General features: G+C 44.6%; 1 protein-coding gene across 1 annotated transcript; it reads left to right on the plus strand.

The window, feature by feature from the left end:
• The first annotated feature begins 730 nt into the window (after positions 1-730).
• MAGEF1 (MAGE family member F1) lies at positions 731-17981 on the plus strand. The gene is given in 3 exon segments (XM_082393083.1): positions 731-16907; positions 16909-17161; positions 17165-17981. Coding segments are annotated over 3 exon segments (930 nt in total). The 5' UTR covers positions 731-16428; the 3' UTR covers positions 17363-17981.
• The last annotated feature ends 368 nt before the right edge of the window (positions 17982-18349 follow it).

The raw sequence follows: 18349 nt of genomic DNA on the forward strand, positions 1-18349 counted from the left end.
AATGAAGGAAAGAAGCAGGAGCTCAGAATGAGACCTGCCAAAGACACATAGGAAACACAGTGCAGCATCTCTTTGTGGTACCCACTATAGGAGCTGGCATCTCCCAGGCCAGCATCAGTTAGATCACAGGCAAGGGCCTGAAGAAAGGCTATTATTTAATGAATACTCCACATCCAGGGCCTGAGGCCCACATCAGTGAGCATGGCGAAAGAATGAGGGAGAGGGCTTCCCTGGTGGCGCAGTGGTTGAGAATCTGCCTGCCAGTGCAGGGGACATGGGTTCGAGCCCTGGTCTGGGAAGATCCCACATGCCGTGGAGCAACTAAGCCCGTGTGCCACAACTACTGAGCCTGCGCATCTGGAGCCTGTGCTCCGCAACAAGAGAGGCCACGATAGTGAGAGGCCCGCGCACCGTGATGAAGAGTGGCCCCCACTCGCCGCAACTAGAGAAAGCCCTCGCACAGAAACGAAGACCCAACGCAGCCAAAAATAAATAAATAAATAAATAAATTTATTAAAAAAAAAAAATGTTAAGAATGAGGGAGATGTGCTGGTTCCTGTTTCAACAGCTGTGCTTCCTGGGAAAAAAGAATGGCCAGCTTTTCTCAGCCCCAAGGAGACAATGGAATTCTCCATCCTTGAGGTGGGAGACCTGTGAACCTCGTGTCAAGGGCTGGGAAACTCACATCAACTTACTGAAATAAATTATTAAAAATCTAGGGGCTGGGCTTCCCTGGTGGCGCAGTGGTTAAGAATCCGCCTGCCAATGCAGGGGACACGGGTTCAAGCCCTGGTCCGGGAAGATCCCACATGCCGCGGAGCAACTAAGCCCGTGCGCCACAACTACTAAGCCTGCGCTCTAGAGCCCCCGTGCCACAACTACTGAGCCCATGTGCCACAACTACTGAAGCCCGCGCACCTACAGCCCATGCTCTGCAACAAGAGAAGCCACCACAATGAGAAGCCCATGCACCACAACGAAGAGTAGCCCCTGCTCGCCACAACTAGAGAAAAGCCCGCGTGCAGCAACGAAGACCCAACACAGCCACAGATAAAATAAATTTTAAAAAATTTTAATGCTATAAAAAAAAAATCTAAGGGCTGTTCCAAAGGACCCAGTACCACTCTACCAAATCAGTCACTCATTCATTCAGCAAAGTTTACTGGGGCTCTGCTCTATGCAAAGCATTTCCCTTTGATTTACCCTATTGAAATTTTATCCAAAAGGAAAAAGTAATTTTTTCTTCCAGTCTGAGTCCTTGCTGGGCCCTGTAAAAGGCCTAACAGGGCCAGAGGATGGGCTTCTGGTAGACACCTGGGCAAATCATGGGAGATGGGCCAAACATGATGGGTGGAAGGCAGAATAGTGACCTGGTATTGTGAAAGTCCTCTAGAATCCTGGCTCCCCTTTTCCAGATATGTGATCTTGGGCAAAGTACCGCATGTCTCTGTGACTCAGTTTCCTCCGGTACAAAATGGCGGTCATAATAGGACCTAGCTCATACAGCTGTTGTGAAAATTAGATAAAACAAAACATCCTCCAGGAGGTTACCGAGAGCAGTGCATCCCAACTCTATCAGACCCAATGCTCCCTTTTTATAGCAAGTATTTTGTAAGACCACTTTTACTATTCTGAAATGAAATTTATAGATAGTATGACCCACCTACGCACATAAGTTTTTAAAGAATCAACATATAGCCCTAACTATAAGATAAAGAACTAAAAGGAAATAATTTAGAATAAAATAATATGCATTTAAATTTATAAATGTTTGAGCATAACTACATAAGAAGATATAAGACAATTATACCCACTTATAATGAATAAGTTTGAATTTAAGAGCAGTAAAACATTATTAACTGCAACATTACGGGTACTCTTTATATTTGATGTTCTGAAACAAGATTAAACAAGTACTATATATTCATACAGATATGTACGAATGTAGATGAATAGACGTGTGTTATTTTGGCAATTCAAATATGGCGAGAATTTTGCTATTCGTATTGTGGTTTTCTGAAATGGTGAACAACTCCTGGTAAAGATAAAATACAGTATTCTCTCGATTTATATGATAGTAGCATTCATGAAAAATTCAGTGTATATTAAAACTATGCAAAAAGTACTTTGTGGGACTTCCCTGGTGGCGCAGTGGTTAAGAATCCACCTGCCAATACAGGGGACACGGGTTCGAGCCCTGGTCCGGGAAGATCCCACATGTCGCGGAGCAACTTAGCCCGTGCACCACAACTACCGAGCCCGCGAGCCACAACTACTGAAGCCCGCGCACCTAGACCTGTGCTCCACAACAAGAGAAGCCACCTCAATGAGAAGCCCGTGCACCGCAGTGAGTAGCCCCCACTCGCTGCAACTAGAGAAAAGCCCGCGCGCAGCAGCAAAGACCCAACACAGCCAAATATAAATAAATAAATTTTTTTAAAGTACTTTGTGTTTATATACAAAATGGAATTAGGTTCTAAGCTCAGACCAATATAAAGAGATTTTCTACCTATATATGAATGTTGGGTGGGGCATTCAAATGTCACGTGAAGTGCAGGACAAATCATTGGATAAAACTGCGTCACCTAAGGCAAGGAGTCTGGTCCCCTCAATCTCCCCTAAGTAGTGCCCCAGCAACCAATGCAACAAACATAAATACACTGCATATTCCTAAAATGCCTCTAGGGGGCAGCACTGCCTCCATTGAAGATCAGTGGGCCACAGTTTATGGGGTTACTCAACCCATAAGGAATGCAGGATGATGGCCATACAACCTCCAGGAACACAGACCAGACAGAGAGCATTAGGGAAATCTATCAGCATTTCGCACTCAGACCTCAATGATTTGCTGTCCTGCTACATTCTTGTTTGGCTGGGGCCATAGGGTAAGGCCATTCCCCCATGCATAGGGAATGAGGTCTCTCTTGATGAGTATGAAGAAGAAATCACCATATTAGGCAGAGCTATGTCACATAGGCTTCCAGGTACAGCAAAAGTCTCAGCAGACTGATTGATAGACCCTTGCATTTTTAGACCCCTGGACAACTATTGGGACCTCTTTGAAAAGCACATCAACAGCAGTCTTTAATAACCCTCAGTTCGCTCACCTATGGCTCCATCATGAATCAACACTAGAGGATTTCACAACGTTGTGTATCTCTCTACTGAACATATCTAAAGAAAAAACGTAGTCAAAAAAAAAGAAAAGAAAAAACATTGTCTTTTGTGGATATAAACTGTACCTCTGGCAAAACCAGTCAAGTCATTGAGGTGAGCTGGTGTGTGCCCACCCCTTTCCTTGCTGTATGAGCTTTAATGAGCATCAAAACCTTACTTGAATCCAAGTTCTATTTCCCATAAAAAGGAGCTATCATTTCAATCATCCCAGGAAAAGGCAGATCCTCAGACAAGTAACTGGAATTCAGATGGTGGCACCAGACAGAAGGGGAACTCTCATCTCCTTCTTGGCTTCATTATTTTGGTGGATCCACCTGAACTTTCAAGAGAGCAACCGTCCAGGCTTCCCAGGGCTGCTGGGATGGTTTTGACTACACAGAGGCAGCCCCGCACTAGGATAGGTGGGCCCTGAGCCCTCGTGATCAAGTATATCTTGCAAATGACAAGTCATGACTTATAGGAAGTCATGTTATTATTCTCTGTTTATTTCTCTTGTTATCCCAACGTGCAGTAAAGGCTGGTCTGAAGGATCCAGCCTTACCTCAGCTGCCCAGTGTATGTGTGTGTATTGGAGGGTGGAGCCACTGACTAGTGTCAGTGATGAGTGAGAAATCCCAAGGGAAAATTCCAGTCACCTCTCTCCACAGAGAGTCTCCCTTCATCAGTAAGCTTGGAGGAGTTTTCATTCATCAGTAAAGGCGATAACTTTTCCCCACAGAGTCTGGTGGAACCAGAGGGGCCCTAGTCGCAGATAAACCAGGTGAGACACCTAGAAGGGGGCTTGAGCGCATGGGCTAAGCCCACAGTCAGTTTATCAAAACTTGAGAATAAGAAGAAGGCTGATCTTGTAGCAAAGACACTTGATGGTGGGACTCATCCTGTGGGCTGTATCTATTTTTCCATGTGACAAAGTGAGTCCACCAGTTGTTGGTGGAGGTGAGCCTGCCTTTGGGAGAGAGCAGCTCCATCACAGATAGGATGGATTCACCAAAGCTGGGGACCAAGCGTGGCTTGACATGTATCACCTACATGTGTTTTGGGGGACAGAGAAGGGGCCAAGAGAACAAGAGAATACACAAATAGATGAGATAGAAATAACTAAAGCTATTTTCTCAATGTTTGTTTCTTATCACCTCTCGCACTCCTCAGGAGAGACCCCAGAGGCAGGAGGAACTGCATCAGGGAGACTAGGATGGCTCTGTTTTTCTGAAAAGAAACTGCCAACACCATTTCCAAATGTCCAGAGGTATGTGACCTCCAGGGTGACAGAGGCCTGAGAGTTGGCACTGCTCTCTCCAGCAAGCCCACAGCCTCCAGAAAATCCCTGACATCTCTGCTATCTGGCCTTCTTTTCTGTAGGGCGACCCTCACAACTTGGGGCACATTTTCGGAGTGAACCAGAGGGGGAGACCACTGAGTGTAAATACTGATCTCACAAAGCCAGGGAACTCAACCAATGGCTCCCCGCCCTGCATGCACATTAGAATCACCTGCAGAGCTTCATCACCCACCCAGGCCGGGGGCCGACCGCCAAAGATTCTGATTTAATTGGCCTGGGGTAGGACCCACACGTGGATATGCTTTAAAATCTCCCCAGGTGATTCTAATGTGCAGCCAGGGTTGAGAACCACTACATTATACAACAGGAGAGGCCCTCAGGCCCTCACTCAGATCCCAGTTACTCTTAATTTATATACACTTCTAACAATCCAGTTGTCTGGTTTCCTAGCTGGTATATGATTAAAAACCGCATATTCAGACAGAAGAGAAAAGCTGCTAATGAAAAGACACTAAAACCAGCAAGACATAACAAATGAGAGTCTGAGCACAAGCGTAAAGATAGAAAGCCTATAAAAAGCAAACACAGCACTCAACCCCTCCCCTCTCCAGCATATCCTATTTACAGTAAGGGCCTGAGGCGATCACTAGATGGAGGAGCAGGAGGGAGGGCTTCAGTCTGAAGGGAATATACCCCATTTTACAGATGAAAAAAACAAGACTCAAGGAGAATCAAGGATGGTCTCCCTCAAAGTTGCACCAGCATTGAGCTGCAATGCTGGGATTTGAATATCAAATGTCAGTCGGTCCTTAAAAGCCCATGTATGCTGGAAAGTGTCACATCTGCCTGTTTAGTATGACTGATGTTTCTAATGATGACCCAGAGTCTAGAACTCAATTACCCTCAGTATCCAGCTATTCAAGATGTTCATTCTAGAAAGAGTTACACACACACACACAAATATATGGTTTTTAACAGTGATGAAAGAACGGGTTATCCATTTTGGAAATAAATAAATAAATAATACAAGTTCTTTCCCAGCTCACACCATTCATCAAGATGAATACCAGATGGATAAAGATGGAAATGAAACCATAAAGGTACTAGAAGAAAATATAAGTGAATATTTTATAATCTTACGATGGGAGGGACTTTCTAAACATGTCAACAAAAGCAGAAACCATAGAGGAAAAGATTGATAGATTTGACTACATTAAAAATTAAAAACTTCTGTACATCAAAAACCACCATAAATTGAAAAAATGTTCAACCTCACTAGCATTCAAAGAAAGGCAAATTAAAACAGCAATGAGAGGCCCTTTTTTTTTTTTTCCTGATCAGATTGGCAATGATTAAAAAGAATGATAATACTGAGAGTTGGTGTGGGTGAGGGGAAATCAGCACTCATACACTGTTGGAGGGAGTGTAACTGGTACAGTCTTTCTGGAAGGCATTTTGGCAATATGTATGAAAAAAGCCTAAGAAGGCACATAACTTTTGACCCAGTAATTCCATGTATAAAAATTTATCCAAAGGAAAAAATGGATCTACTACACACACATGCACACATAAAACATATATAAGGATTTTATTCACTGAGGCACTCTTTGGAATGTTGAAAAATTGGAAGCAACCGAGATTTTTAACAAAAATGAATTAGTCAAATAAATTATGTTATATACGTAAGAAGCAACATTATGCAGCTACCAAAAATGATGCTGTATAGACATACAGGCCAACAGAATAGAATAAAGCCCAGAAACAGATCCAAATATATATGAGAATTTGGTATAAGATAAATATCAAATCGGTGAGGCAAAGACAGACTTTTTTTTTTTTAATAAATTTATTTATTTATTTATTTTTGGTTGTGTTGGGTCTTCGTTGCTATGCACGGGCTTTTCTCTAGTTGTGGCGAGTGGGGGCTACTCTTCGTTGCGGTGCTCGAGCTTCTCATTGTGGTGGCTTCTCTTGTTGCGGAGCATGGGCTCTAGGCATGCAGGCTTCAGTAGTTGCAGAGCACAGGCTCTAGAGTGCAGGTTCAGTAGTTGTGGCGCACGGGCTTAGTTGCTCCGCGGCATGTGGGATCTTCCCAGACCAGGGCTCAAACCCGTGTCCCCTGCATTGGCAGGTGGATTCTCAACCATTGTGCCATCAGGGAAGCCCCAGACTTTTTAATAAATGGTGTTTGACTATGTGGAAAAGGATAGATTCTAGACCAGTATTTCACACAGTAAACCATGATAAGCATCAATTGGATCAAAGATTTAAATGCACAAAATAAAACCATAAAATTACCAGAAGAATAAGAGAACTCCTTTATAATCTTGGAGTAATGAAGGCCTTTCTAACCGATTCAAAAATCCAGAAGTCATGAAATAAAAGATTGATAAATACATCTGTATAAAAATCTTAAAACTCCTGCATGTCAAAAGCACCATAAGCAAAAGAAAAACAAACAAAAGACTTACTGGAAAAAAAATTGCAACTCACTTCACAAAGGGTCAATCACTCTAATACATAATTTGTTTCTATAAATCAAGGAGACCAATAACCCAATAGAAAAAATGCCCTTTTTCAGAAAAAAGAAATACAGATGGCTTTTCAGCATATAAGAGAACGTTCGACTTCATTAGTAATAATGAGTACAAATTATAGTTGCAATGATATACCCATTTTTAACCTATCAGATTTTTACATATCCAAAATACACTTGAGTGGGGGAAGTTGTAGGGAAATAGGCACCCTCATACATTGCTGGTAGGAATAGAAAATGATACACACCTATGAAGGTCAATATGGCATTTTCTATTAATGTTACTAATGTATTTACCTATGGGCTAATCAATCCCACTCTCTGAATTTTTCGGGCAAATATATTTGCACACATACAGAAATGATATATGTCTGTATTATAATATTGCTTGTAATAGTAAAAGACTGGAAATAACCCAAATGTCCAATTATATGGAATTGGTTAGATATTACTGTCCATCCAAACCATAATACACCAGGAAGCTATGTGCTGATATGAAAAAGTCTCCACTACATACTATTAAGTTTTTTTGCTTTTTTGTTTAAAGCACAGTGTCTAATAATGGACATTGTGTGCTAACTTCTTTGTAAGAAGGGGCAAGGTATATATAATTGCATTTGCTTATATTTTCAAAAAGGGGCACTGTAACTATTAAAAGCAGTGACCTATGGGAGGGGAAATCAGGAAACCAGGTAAAGAGGGACATGGGTGCAAGCAAATATTCTCAATTTTACTTTTTTATGTCGTTTTGATTTTTGAACTATGTGAAAGTACTATTTTTTAAATGAAATTAATACATAATTGTGCAGATTCACTTTTGTAGACATGAAAGGTTTTCAAAATGGATTTAGTGTATAAATTAGGTCATAGAAATAAATATAGAATAATCCCAATTTTGTCTTTCAAAAAATCACATATCTATATGGTCATATTCTTATATAATAATTTCCATAATCTTGGGAAATAGGAAAGATTTAGCCACAAACAAGTTTATCACATTGTATTTCATAATGAAAATCTGAAAACATCCTAAATATACAATAGCCATTAAAGGTGACACGGGGTCTGTGGAATATTTTCAATCACAAATAATTACATTATAGAAAAATATTAGTGTGAGAGATTCACAGTATGTGAATATATATATACATATATATAGTGTATATAAAGCAGAGTATACAAGATAACTGTTAAAAAAAAAAAGTACATGCTGGGGCTTCCCTGGTGGCGCAGTGGTTAAGAATCCGCCTACCAATGCAGGGAACACGGGTTCGAGCCCTGGTGCAGGAAGATCCCACATGCTGCGGAGCAACTAAGCCCGTGTGCCACAACAGCTGACCCTGCGAGCCACAACTACTGACGCCCTCACGTCTAGAGCCTGTGCTCCACAGCAAGAGAAGCCACCGCAATGAGAAGCCCACGCACCACAACGAAGAGTAGCCCCTGCTCGCCGCAACTAGAGAAAGCCCGCGCGCAGCAATGAAGACCCAACGCAGCCTAAATCAATCAAGCAATCAATCAATAAATAAAAGTAAATGCTTAGAAAAATTGGGGGAGGATACACACCAGGGTATTTGTTAACTGTGGTTTCCCCTAGGTAGTGGAATTATAGGTGCTTTTTCGTTTTTTTCTTTTAAATGGTCAGGATTTTCTCATTGCTGTACAATAAACAATCTCTTCTAAAATGAGAAAAAAATAAAGCACTAAGGAATTTTTTTAATGTTTTTTTAAAAATGATGCTTCAAAGTTCATTTCTAAGCTACCTAAAGAAGTCACCCACCTGAAAGGAGAGTCTGGCTAAGTAAGGTGGGCTATCTGCATCTACTGATGATAAGGAGAAGTAGAGTGAGGTCTTGGTCCTAAGCTGAGATGTCTTATTCCCTCCTTCCTCCCTTTGAGTCTTTCTTGACCACAGGGTGTTGGCCACCATGCTGGGTCCAATGGCACTGCCCACCAGTATAGGACAGCAGACACTGCAACGAGACAGGACCTGCTCTCACCCCCACCGCAGAGAATCACTGGTCCAACCACTTGCTTTCTGGTACCTTCCAGCAGGTGAGCTAATAAACCTGCTGGGCTGGAAAGTGGTCGGCAGGCAACATGTTGGGTGAGGTGGCCGGGGCACAAAGGTTCTCTGTGAGGACCAGTTCCTGGCCCAGGCCCAGGCTCTCCCTTAAGTGCTTCTGCTTCAGCCTCCCTGGCCAGCCATCCCAGTCTAATCGCTGAGCCCCTTAAAAGGAAGGAGTGGCTTCGGGGTGGGGCATCTCTCAGGCAGGCCGCCTCCGAAAAGGCTCGGGTGAAGAGGTGGGGTCTGAGGCCCAGGCAGCCCCCTAGACCCTTCACGTCTCCTGAGAGTTTATTGTAACCATCTCTTATCTGGACTCCTGCTCGTGGTCCCTGCCCTGTCCCACCTGTCTTCCAAGCCCCTGCCATCCTTCTTGAAATACACCTAATTATTTTATTCCTGGGATCAAAACATTTTCTCCAAAATCAGTCTTTCTCAAACTTTCCCGCTAAAGCACACCAACAGCAGACAAAAGAAACGCCTTCAGTTCCCCCAGGGGACCACACAGCCTGAAGCTCCTGCCAACACACCCAAGCTCTCTTTGAAGTCTTCTGTTTTCTCTTAAAAATTCATGAGAATTTTGCATTCTATTCCATGATCTATCTGAATTTCTTTTAACATGAAGATGTTTAAAATTATTCACCTCAAGGAAAACTGATGCTCCTGAAAGAAATAATGTGTTTATCCAGAGGTTCAAATATCCTCATTGGAGAAGTACCTACAGCATGAAATCCAAACTCCTGCCAGGCAAGGATCTACAAAATTTGGCCCCCACAAACCTTACCGCCTTCCTCCTGTTACTCCTCGCCCTCCAGTTGCTGGGCCACCGGGACTCCTGTCATGTCCTGATTTAGGTTCTTCCCAGCACTTCTGCTCAGGCTCTTCCTTCCTGACCCCCCTCTACCTGCTGACGACCCACCATCCCTAAAGGCCTCAAGGGAGATCCAATGCCACCTTCCACATTAAACCTCCTCTGTTGGCCCTGACAGATGCAACGTGAGAGGCAGCAGGCTCCTGTGAAAGCAGCCTGTGCTTTGGGATCAGAAGGCCGGCGTTCAAGTCCTGACTCCCAACTCTTGACACTGGACAAATTATCTAACTTGTCTACTTCTCGTTTGTAAAATGGGGAATAACTGTGCTTCCCTCACAGGGCTGTTATAGGGATTAAAGAAGACTCAAGCGACAGTGTAGTGCCCAGCACATGCTCCCCTCCACTCCTCCAAGCTCCTACGGCAGTCTTTACACCACTCGCGTAAAGAGCAGGTGTTCACATAGGCGTGCTCATTTCACCCCAATAGATCAGTGGTTCCCCACGTCCCCAGGAAGCTTCTTGTATTACCCCCATGATCCCATGGCTTGAAAGATTTTGGTTATTAAATCAAACACATTGATGGAAGAGTATCCCGCTTTTCTAAGTTCTCTATCCCATGAAGCTTTCTGAACACTGCGAGCTGTTCCCAGCCTCCCCTCTCGGGCATCACTGGAGGGACTCGGAGCGGGCAGCCACCCACGGAGACCGTAAACACCTCGAGACTGCAGCTCCGGCTCCACACTTCCCACAGCACCTTACTCAGCGCCTGCTCCAAGAGCACACCTAGTCACTGCTCGCGGCATAAACAAAAAGTTCCACCCAGATGACAGTGGGGGGGACAGCCCTGCCTAAATTAGCCAGTCAGTGTGCAGAAAGGGGGCATTCTTACGGGAGGCAGGCTGTGCTGGAGACCAGCCCTTCTCCTCCCGCCCCCCCCACCACCACCCAGAGCGGCACCCCCAGGTCTACCAGCTGGCCTCCAACTTCAGTGTGTGAGCCGATTAAAAAGCACCCTCTCTTCAGTGTCTGGAAACTCCTGCAAGGAAAGTTTGCTGCCCAAAGTTGGCTTTTGACTAGAGTCTTAATAAGAGGCCTCAGCAGGCTGTGGCTGGAGAGACAATGTCACTTAGAGAAGCAGCCTGAAGCGGCAGTTAGGAGAAGAATTATTTTAATGAATACATTTCCTTTCAATTGTATGGGAATATCAAGATCCCATTAGAATAGGGAAGCAATTAGAACTAATAAAGATGAATGCACAGTGCTGGGTATGTGCAGAATAACAAGCTGCCAACAAAGGGACTCCGGAGAGCTGCTCTAATCCAAGTGAACTGGCGGCCAGCAGAGGGGAAACGGCTCTGTTCAGCTGCTCAAAGGCCCCGCGTCCCGTGCATTCTGGTCACGGCCAGCAAATGGTGTGAGCGGGGCCTCGGAGGTGGGGGTTGATGGCCCCCGCCCTGGCCCTGGCCCGGCCTATGGGGGATAGAGATGGGCCGTTGGCAGCCCCTTGGCGACGGCCATTCAGACCAGGGCCCTGGCTCCCCGCCAGCCTTGCGCCTGCCCCTCGCACTGGGCCTCATTGTGTCCAGGTGGCAAATGCCTTCTCGCCAACTTTCCTTCGAGGTTTACAGAGCGGGTGGGACAGTGGAGGAGGGAGGGAGAAGGGGGCCCTGTGCCCCCTGCATCTCTCCCCTCCCCTGCCGGCCAGGGTCTGTTCCTCCTCTGGGTCGGGTGTTATGTTACAGACACTGGTGGGTCACAGGCAGCCAAACACAGGAGTACTGTTGCTTACACAATTGCTCTTCAAACAGTAACAAACAATTTTCATTACCCAAGTCAGATCGAATCATCCGCCTGGCCATCCTGCTTCAATACCAGCCACACATACAGGACCCAGGGCTTCACACTCTGCCCATTCTGCTGTGACAAAACTGGGCTCCATTTTGCCCCTGGCCCAGGGAGGTGGGACAAAGCTCTTCCTCTGATCCCTTCTTTGAGCCAGATCAGCTGCACGGTTATCAAAACTGTCAGGAGAAACAGAGAAGACACAAGCACCTATGCAGTTTGGGGCTCACTCAGATCTGGAGTGAGACATTACTCAGCATCTGTGTGAAGAAGGCACTCAGGAGCTTGGAGGAATCCATTGACAAATTTAGAAGGAATCCAACAAGATAACTCTGGCTTCCCACCAAAACATTCACTAGCCTTAGATGGAGTGTCAGGACATGACATTTCTTTATTTAATCTTTTTTGGCCAGACAGTTTTTTCAACCAGGAATGTGTAAGCTCATTCCAAAATGTCTGCATGAGAGGCCAGTGACATTCATTACTGAGATTTTTCTACCAGGTCTCTTAGAAAAAAAAAAAAAAAATCTGTAACGTTTTATAATTGTTTCTCAATGGTAGAACATTTTAAAAGTATGTTTACACTTATAATCCTACTTGAATCTCAAAACAACTCGGGACTGGCAAAGCTAAGGTTGTCAGGCCTAAAGATGAGGAAACAGTGGCCCAGAGAGGTTAAGTATGCCGTGCAAGGTCACAGAATGAACGAAGGGGTTGGGACACCAGAACTCAGGTCTTCTGACCTGGTTCAGTGCTTTGTTCTAGGACGCACCTTTTCTACACCCACAGAGTGCCAGACATTTCCAGGATAATTCATCCTGCAGTTCTGCTTTTCCAGTGTAACTCCCTTATCCTTTTCCGCATACTAAACTGTGCTAAGCACTGCAGGCTTTTAACCACTGTAGTCTAGGCTACAAAGGAGCATCCTTCAGAAAGGTTTCCATCGAACAGTCATCAAAGTTTTGTTTTGCTGCCACCCCGCACCCCCCACCAAGAGATATACATTTCCTCCCTTTTAACAGCTTAGGTAAGGATTGTTTTAAAAGTCTGCCTGTCCAGTGTGAGGTCAGCACAATCAAAACTGGCAAATGATTGTCTAGGTTCCTTTCAGTGCAAAACATTGTAGCATCCAGGGGTTGGCAAGTGGCAAAGCAAAGCCATTCACCTTTCATACCTTCATCACCTCCTATACCTAAAGGCCTATTCATTTAATTTTTTGAAACTTTTTTACATGGTGACTATAGTTAATAATATTGTATTGCATGTTTGAAAGCTGCTAATAGATCTTAACAGTTCTCATCGCAAGAAAAAAAAATCTAGTAACTATGTATGGTGACATTAGACATTGTGGTGATCATTTCACAATACATGAATATCAAATCACTGTGTTGTACACCTGAAACTAATGTTATCTGTCAATTATACCTCAACTTTAAAACTTTATTTTTATAATTTTTAAGGTATAATTTACATACCGTGAGATACACAGATATTCAGGGTACAGTTTGAAAAGTTTTGACAAACGTATATCTACACCCAAACCAAGATACATAACATTGCCATCACCCCCAGAAAGTTCATGCATATCCCTTTCCAGTCAACCCCACTCCAGGCCTCCACTGTTCTCATTTCTGTCACCATAGATTAGCTAAACCTGTCTTGGACATCAGATTAACTGGAATCATATTGTACATAATCTTTTGTATCTTTCTTCTTTCACTCAACATAACGTTAGCCAGACTCATCCATGTTGTATCAGTAGTTTGTTCCTTTTTTTTTTGGATGAGTAGCATTACATTATTCAGTTTTCAAAATCCAGTCATAGTACTGCTAATTTGCCCCTCAAAATTCTTTCCATTCAATGTATCTCCTGTATGCTCCTTTCCATGCATCTATCTCCTCTGTATCTCCTCAGCAATACTTGAACTGAGAAAGATATGTAAGTAGACTATTTTACCTCCAGTGATGCCCTTTTAGGTAGGAGTGGTTCTACCTTCAGGAGAAACTGACAACGAGGCAGTCCAGCATGGTGGTCATGAGTACAGTTTTCAGAATAGACAGATCTAGGTCCTCATTTCCAGTCTAGCACTTAACAGATGGGTGGTGGGGGACAGGTGGTTTAACCTCTCAGTGAATATTTTCCCATTTGTAAAATGAGAATAATAATACCTTCCTAATAGGGATTTGTGAGGACTAAATTATATTGTACATAAAATGTTTATGTTTATATTCTACATAATAGGAACCAATAACAGCCTCAAGTTAAACTATAATAAACATCCTCCTGCTTCATTCACACACTTTCAGCTTCTCTGAGTCATAAAGTATAAATGGGTATATATTTTCAGAAGTTTTTAAAAATGAAAAGTTCATGATTACATCTAGAAAAGTCTAGGGACTTCCCTGGTGATCCAGTAGTTAAGACTCCTAGCTTCCACTGCAGGGGGCACAGGTTCTATCTCTGGTCAGGGAACTAAAGATCTCGCGTGCTGCGGCCAAAAATAAAAAGGTCTAACTGTCATATATTTACTTAACATAAATGCTATTTCCTCTGGAAAAAAGTAATGCCTTTCATCATTTATTCAGTGACAATTACATACTGAGTGCTGACGCTGAGGGGCTCTTCAAAAGAGTTAAAGACATAGCCCTAGCTTTTAGGATGTTTGGTTCTGGAGGGTAATAAGCACAAAAATAACTATTATACAGAGTATGGTCAATAATAATGATAATAATTAACATCTATTAATATAGTGGTTAAGAGCATGGTCTCTGGAGTCATACTATATGATTGAAATAGTGGCTCAGTCATGTGATGCTGAGGAAGTTACTTACCCTCTTTTTGTGTTATTTCACTTGTAAAATGGGGATAATAATACCACTTATCTAGCAGGGCTGTTATGAGAAGTAGACGAGTTCATACATGTAAAAAATTAGTACATTATCAGCACATTAAAAGTATGCAATAAATAATAGCTAACACTTACTGAACACCATGTGCCAAGCACTGTGTTAAATGATTTACGTGCATTACCTCACATGATGTCCACAATGTTGTCTCTACTATTATGCCCATTTCACTCATAAGGCAACCGAGGGAAAGAGAGTTAAGGTAACTTGCCCAAGATTACATAGCTAGTAAATAGCAAATTCCATAGGAAAGACACATCTATAAAATGGGGATAGTGATAATAGTACTTACCTTAATGAGAACTAAACAAATTAATATTTGAACAACAGTTAGAACAGAGCCTAGTGCACAATAAGGTCTATATAAGTGGGTGTTAAACAAATACAAATTGCTATGGTGATTCAGAAATGGCAGTAAATAACTTCCATGCATGGAGACTAAGGCTTTGGAAAGGTGACATTTAAGCTGAGCCTTGACAGGAGGGAGAGAAGAGGAGAGGAGTGGAGAGGAGGGAAGAGGGAGAGGGAAGGGGGAGAGGGAAGGAGAGGAGAGGAGAGAAAGGGGAGGGGGAGGGGAGAGAGGAGGAAAGGAGACGGGAGGGGAGGAGGAGGAGGAAGTAGAGGAAGAAGAAGAGGGAGGAGGAGGAGAAAGAGGAGGAGGAGGAGGAGTTGGAGAGGGAGGGAGAGAGGGAGAGAGACAGAGACAGACTGGTAGTGGGAGAAAGCTCAGAGTAGAGTAAGCAAAAAGAAAAAAGTAATGGGACTAGTTAAGTTTGATTAGGTAAAAAAAAAAACAACTCCCCTTTCTTCCAATCAGTTACTATTTCTGCCAGCTGCACCTCAATATATCTTTTAACATCTTCTTTGACCCCTGTAGAACCTGCTATCCTTACCCCCTCGTCATCCATTTTACAATATTTATGGAGTGCTTCTATGTGCCAGGCACTGTTCTGGGCACTGAGGATATAACAATGAACAAGACAGGCCGAGTCTCAGTTCCTATTCTGCACTATAATAACACCAATACTCCAAGCTGGATTCCCAGCTTTTGGTCAGCCCTACTCCAATCCATCCTCCACACTGCCACCGGAGAGACTGGAAAGATACAGATCTGGTCCGGACACTCACTTGCTTAAATCCCCCTGTAGTATGAATTCCCATCGTGTTCAGAATAGATTTCAATCTCCGTAGCATCCTGTTCAAGGCCCGTCACTAACTGTCCCGCACAGCCTTATCTCTCAGCCTTCACCTTCATGCACTCCGCACTCAGCTCCAGTAAATTACTCAAAATCTTAGATACACACATAGAAATAAAGCACCTGCTGAAAGTACGTGGCTGGAACTCCATCCCTATTTTATCCTTGTACACTGAAACCTCAGAAAAGCCCTGGTTACCCCCCTCCAGCCTTCGAGTCTAAAAAACAGCGCTGGCGACGCACTCGTCCACAGCCCTCGCATCCTGAGAAGGCTGCGCTCACTCCCACCCCAGCGGGAGCAGTAAAAGGAGGGGCTTCGCCGGGCCTGGGGGCCGCCATCTTGGCTGAGTTGGCCGGAAGTGGTCCGGCCAGTCGGCTTGCCGGCGCGCACTGAGGCTGCGCGGTGGCTTCGCCGCGGGTCTTCGGCGCCGGCGGCGTTGCGGCCGTCCCGAGCCCTCTGCGGTGCAGCCCGGAAACCACAAAGTCCCCTCTGTCATCTCTCCTAGTCCTACTCCAGCCGTCCCAGCCGCTGTCCAACCCCTCCGCCGGGGTTTGTGCAGCGGCTTGCACACCCCTCGGCCAGTGTACGCGCTTTGCACCTGCCTGCCCGAAAACATGTTGCAGAAACCAGAGAGCGGGGGTCTCCCTATCCTTCAGGCGGAGGGGGAGATGGATGGTGGCCACGACAGTGAGACCCAGGCCCTGACCGCCTCGCAGGAGGTGGCCCCGAGCCCCCTCCTGCGAGAGAGCCCCGAGGAGGACCTTGGCGCTGTAAGGGAGGAGGGGGCTGCGGAGCCCTCCATCACCCTGAAAGGTGCGAGGGCTTTGGCAGCCAAAACCTTGGCCCGGCGCAGGGCCTGCCTCCGTCTGGATCAGACGGTGACCGAGTTGGTGCAGTTTCTGCTGGTGAAGGACAGGAAGAAGAGTCCCATCACCCTCTCCGAGATGGTGAAATACATTATCAGAGACTTAAAGGATCTGTTCCCTGAGATCATCGCAAGGCCCGCAGAGCATCTGCGGTATGTCTTTGGCTTCAAGCTGAAACAGCTTGACCGCAAGCACCACACTTACATCCTGATCAGCAAACTAAAACCTTGAGGAGGAGGAGGAGGATCTGGGAGGAGATGGCCCCAGACTGAGTCTTTTAATGATGATCTTGGGCTCTATCTACATGAAAGGTAATAGCGCCAGGGAGGCACAGGTCTGGGAGATGCTGCGTCGGTTGGAGGTGCGTCCCTCAAAGTATCACCTCCTCTCTGGGTACTCGAGGAGGCTTATTATGGAAGATTTCGTGCAGCTGAGATACCTCAATTACCGGCATGTTTCTCACACCAATCCACCGGCATGTTAATTCTCTTGGGGTCCCCGAAGCGACCTGGAAACCAGCAAGATGAAAGTCCTGGGGTTCGTGGCCAGGCTCCATAAGAAAGAACCCCAACACTGGCCAGTGCAGTACCGTGAGGCCCTGGCAGACGAGGCTGACAGGGGCAATGTGGGGGCTAGGGCCAGGGCTAATGCTAATGCTGGGGCCGGCATCCACCCCTGGTGAGGGCCAGCCAGAGGTGGGGGGGGGGGGAAGTTGGGTATAAAAGCTACTGTCTGAGTCATAAGTAGACTAGGTGGGGAGAAGGTCTTTATTTCTGTAGCAGTTGTATTCGTGTAACTAGGATTTAGGTTTCGTATCTTGCTAAGTTTTGTTACGTTTAATATACTTAAATTGATGTTTATAAATGCGATTGGTCTACTTTTTCGTGTAGGGTTTTGCTGCTTTTTAAAATTAATTGAAAAACTTTACATTTTATTCTGTGATCTTGAACAAATTATGCAGCACTGAATGCTATACTTAAATGGTTTGAAGGAACTCACCAGTATGATGATCTGGTACCAGGGAAAAAAACAGCTGATTAGTATCTAGCTTTCCAACAGTTTTTGTCTACTGTGCAAAGAAGAAAGCCTGACGTGTAACTCTGTTTGCTTAGTTATTGTAGTAGCTGGGGGTGGGGGGGAATGCAATAAATTAGAAGTATAACTTGGTACACTTAATAAACATTTGTTAAGTACTTCTTTTGTGTGATGCACTGTTAGGGGTATTTGGGGATTAAATGCTGAACAAGATAAAGGTCCTACTTTTCAGAACTGGACAGTAAGTAAATAAACCAGAAATTACAGTGCGGTGAGTTGAAGGCTACAGAGGGACACCCAACCCAGCTGGGGTGATTGGGTGAGGCTTGCCTGAGGTTACTTTAGTCGGACTTCAGGGTAGGGAGGGAGAAACGATGGGGTGGGTGGAGAAGAGGGGAAGGAAAAAAGGAAGAAGAAGTTGCGGGTGGGAGATGGTATTAAAAATGACTTAAGATCATAGATGCTCCTCAGTAAGGTGGGAAGACATGATACATGGCAGATCTTGAAAACATCCAACCTTTGCCAGTGCCCTTGGTCCAGGGCAGTTTATTACAGTGCACACGTAATGATGGTGACTGTTAGCATTTTGGTCTTCTCCATCTCCCTTCTCTCAATCTCTACAAGCTTTCCTCTT

This window comes from Balaenoptera borealis, assembly GCF_965194805.1.
Source record: "Balaenoptera borealis genome assembly, chromosome: 5".
NCBI lineage: Eukaryota > Metazoa > Chordata > Mammalia > Artiodactyla > Balaenopteridae > Balaenoptera > Balaenoptera borealis.